The sequence below is a fragment of the Sinocyclocheilus grahami genome, unplaced genomic scaffold, assembly GCF_001515645.1.
Source record: "Sinocyclocheilus grahami isolate Dianchi unplaced genomic scaffold, SAMN03320097.WGS_v1.1 scaffold1739.1, whole genome shotgun sequence".
Taxonomy (NCBI): domain Eukaryota; kingdom Metazoa; phylum Chordata; class Actinopteri; order Cypriniformes; family Cyprinidae; genus Sinocyclocheilus; species Sinocyclocheilus grahami.
Window position 1 is genome coordinate 14,491 of NW_015506918.1, and position 3,020 is coordinate 17,510.

At 37.7% G+C, this 3,020-nt stretch overlaps 1 protein-coding gene across 1 annotated transcript in view; it reads right to left on the reverse strand.

The window, feature by feature from the left end:
- Positions 1-323: 323 nt before the first annotated feature.
- LOC107572368 (protocadherin-15-like) overlaps positions 324-3,020 on the reverse strand; it is a 52,587-nt gene continuing 49,890 nt past the window's right edge. Inside the window, exons 10-11 of the mRNA XM_016258804.1 lie at positions 1,732-1,908; positions 324-546 (exon numbers count right to left, since the gene is read on the reverse strand). Coding sequence (XP_016114290.1) covers positions 324-546; positions 1,732-1,908 — 400 coding nt within the window. The remainder of the gene's footprint in view (positions 547-1,731; positions 1,909-3,020) is intronic.

Sequence of the window (3,020 nt, forward strand, 5' to 3'; positions counted from 1 at the left end):
AAGCTAATACTGAGTTACATTTCAGGCGCAATTATGTCTGTTTTTTTTTTCTTACATAATAATAAACATGGCGATTTTTCATTCCTGAATTAATCTGTTTTGGAATGAGTCATTTGAGTCAGTGATTCATTAAGAGCCCCTGTTGCCACTACCCACTGGCGATTTTAGTGTTATATTTATTTATTTATTCATGACAGGCCTAAACCAGCCAAGGTACCAGCACAAAAACACAATCAGCTAATTATTGTTATCGGAAAAATTTGAGATATAGTTTTTGTCAATATCACACACCTCTACTAAATATTAATATTAAATGGCGACACTCACTGCCGGTAGGTGATGATGACGATGAGGATGGCTGGGATACAACACATGATGATGATGACGGCCAGCGCCAGCAGGGCTCCTTCAGTGTATCCGACAGACTGAACCGCCTTCTTCACGCTCTCCACCACATCCGGCGTGCGGATCTCCAGAATGCGTCCTCCGCGACCTAGATAGGGCTGGAACTCCTTATTGATGTCTAATAACTTCCCATCTAAAAACCTGTAAAAACCACAGGAACAGTCACATATGTGCCCTTGCACATGCTATTGAACTAGTTCTGCAGTGCAAGACACGCAAATCTGGCAATGGAGATCTCATTTGCCTTCCAGCCAGTGAACAGCTGAGTGAATGTATTCAAATTCATGAGCCAAACTTTTACAATAAAGTATAAAATGTGTCTTCTCACTTTTTTAGTGTAATGTAAATGTAATGTGCTGATCTTATACTTACATTGGCTACTATAAAGCACAATTTCTAAGTACCATCCACCCTGCTGACAGTTAAATAAAACAAAAGACTGAATGTTGTCTATATTAGAACTAAGGAGTTTGGAAGCACATACGACAGCCTACAATTCATGATTTGCCCATACAAACATTAGAAACCGTGCTGTCTGAGCAGGCTAATTACTGTGACAAAACAGACAATCTGGCTACGGATTTAACCACAAGTCTCATTTTTATGAAAAATTAGAAAATGTCTAAACAAACCTAAACATACACTCCATCTGCTTTATCGTGCTGCTTGGGTGAAAAATGGGAAAACACTATGAATAACAGACTAACTAATGGCTAGGGGTGGGTGGTATTTTAAGTAATGCTGTGATAAATGCTATACCATGCTAATTGTGTGTATAATTGTGTATGCAGGAAATTGAGTGTAAAATAAAAGAATACACTGCATGGCCATGTTAACCTTTTTTTTGGCATAATCCAGTGAATTAAACACTTTACAAATGAAAGGTAATTCATATAATGTGATTGATTATTTATTTATTTATGAACCTGATGGACACAAAACAAATAATCAATAAATTAGACATTAGTGCAAGCTGGTATTTAGCCGAAAACAAGCCAAGAAATCCATGTATCATCTGTAAAAATGACTCGTATTTCTATTTACAGCAATTACAAACACAATTCTTCAATCCAAAATCATGTCCACTTAATGCACCTACAGACGTGTAGCACTCTGCAGTTTTGCATTACTCATCTAAATAATATAAAGCAGCTCTTCCCATTTACTGTATAGCTGAAAAACACATCTATATTCCAGTGTGAAGGGTAGATATATCTCTAGCAGTTAGTTGCTTAGATTTGAGGGAAAGGTCAGGAGGTTAAGAGAAAGAAGAGCACTGCAGAAATGGAGTTTGGAAGGGTAAATTGAATGAGAGGAAGCACTCACTTGAAGAGTTCCTGTCTTGAGAGAGCTCTGTTGGTCAGAGGGTCGATTGCATAAATCATCAGGTCAGATTTTGAGTAGTCCTCCTGTTCATAACCCTCGCCAAAACGACGCGATCCAATTGACTCCACAACAACTTTAGCTCCTGGGATCTGGTCCTGGACGTAACGCTCTAAAATCCTGCATTGAAAGACAGAAAATAACAGATTGACAACAGAACGTTCTGACATACCGAAGACATTCTATTTACCATTTTTTATTTCTAAAATTCTATACAAACATACTTTTAATGACTGTTTTCACATAGGGCACATTCTCAAAACTACGGAAGCCTGTTTCCACTATTGAAAAAAAACTTTTTTTCTCTTCAATTTTGCTTTTACATCTCGCAATTCTGACATTTTTTCTCCGAATTGTGTGACATAAATGTGCAGACTTTGTCCCCAATTGCAAGTTTATCTTTCTCAATTCTGACTTTATAACAAGCAACCACGAGTTACAAAGTCAGAATTGTGACATACAAACTTGCGATTCTAAGAAAATAGTTAGAATTTTTTCCCCTTAGAATTTGACGTTCTCAAATTCTTCACAATTCTGAGAAAAAAAGCCAAAATTGCAAGTTATAACTGGGAGTTAAATTGCGAGAAAAAAAGTCACAATTACCTTTTTATTTTTTATTCAGGAAAACAGACAAAGCAAAGCAAAACAAAAAAACAAAACAAAACTTAAAAATCAAAATAAAACCAAACAAAATTCTTACATACCCAAACAAACAATTCATGTCAAAACACTGAATACAACTTATTGTGGGAAAGTTAGAGGGGATGCTGCATCGAATTAGTTCTATGCTAATTTAAGAGCCTCAAAGCCATTCATTGGTGGGCACATATCAGAGGAAATAAGCTGACAATCAACTTCCACACAATCGCTTACATGCACAACAAATGTTAATTGCAGTAATCACCATTGCCAGAGACATAAAACAGAAAAAAATTACACAAGAGCAACAATTACCCAGCCTAAATATACCACAAGTGCTGCAAACCCCTATATTAACCATGTTTGTTTGGCTACATGGAACAGAAACTGTTTTGAATACAGAGGTACGAGGAGGACAGATACAAAACAAGGCTAACATGAGCTGTGTTAGACAGTGTCAATTCAAAGCTGGTGTCCTCGTCTCCCAGTAGATGTCTTTATTACCCCTCAGCTCACATCTCAGAGCAGCCAGCCCTCCTCAGCCAATTACCTGCAGTGCCTCAGATCCCCCCCCCCCCCCCCCCCCCCGCCCC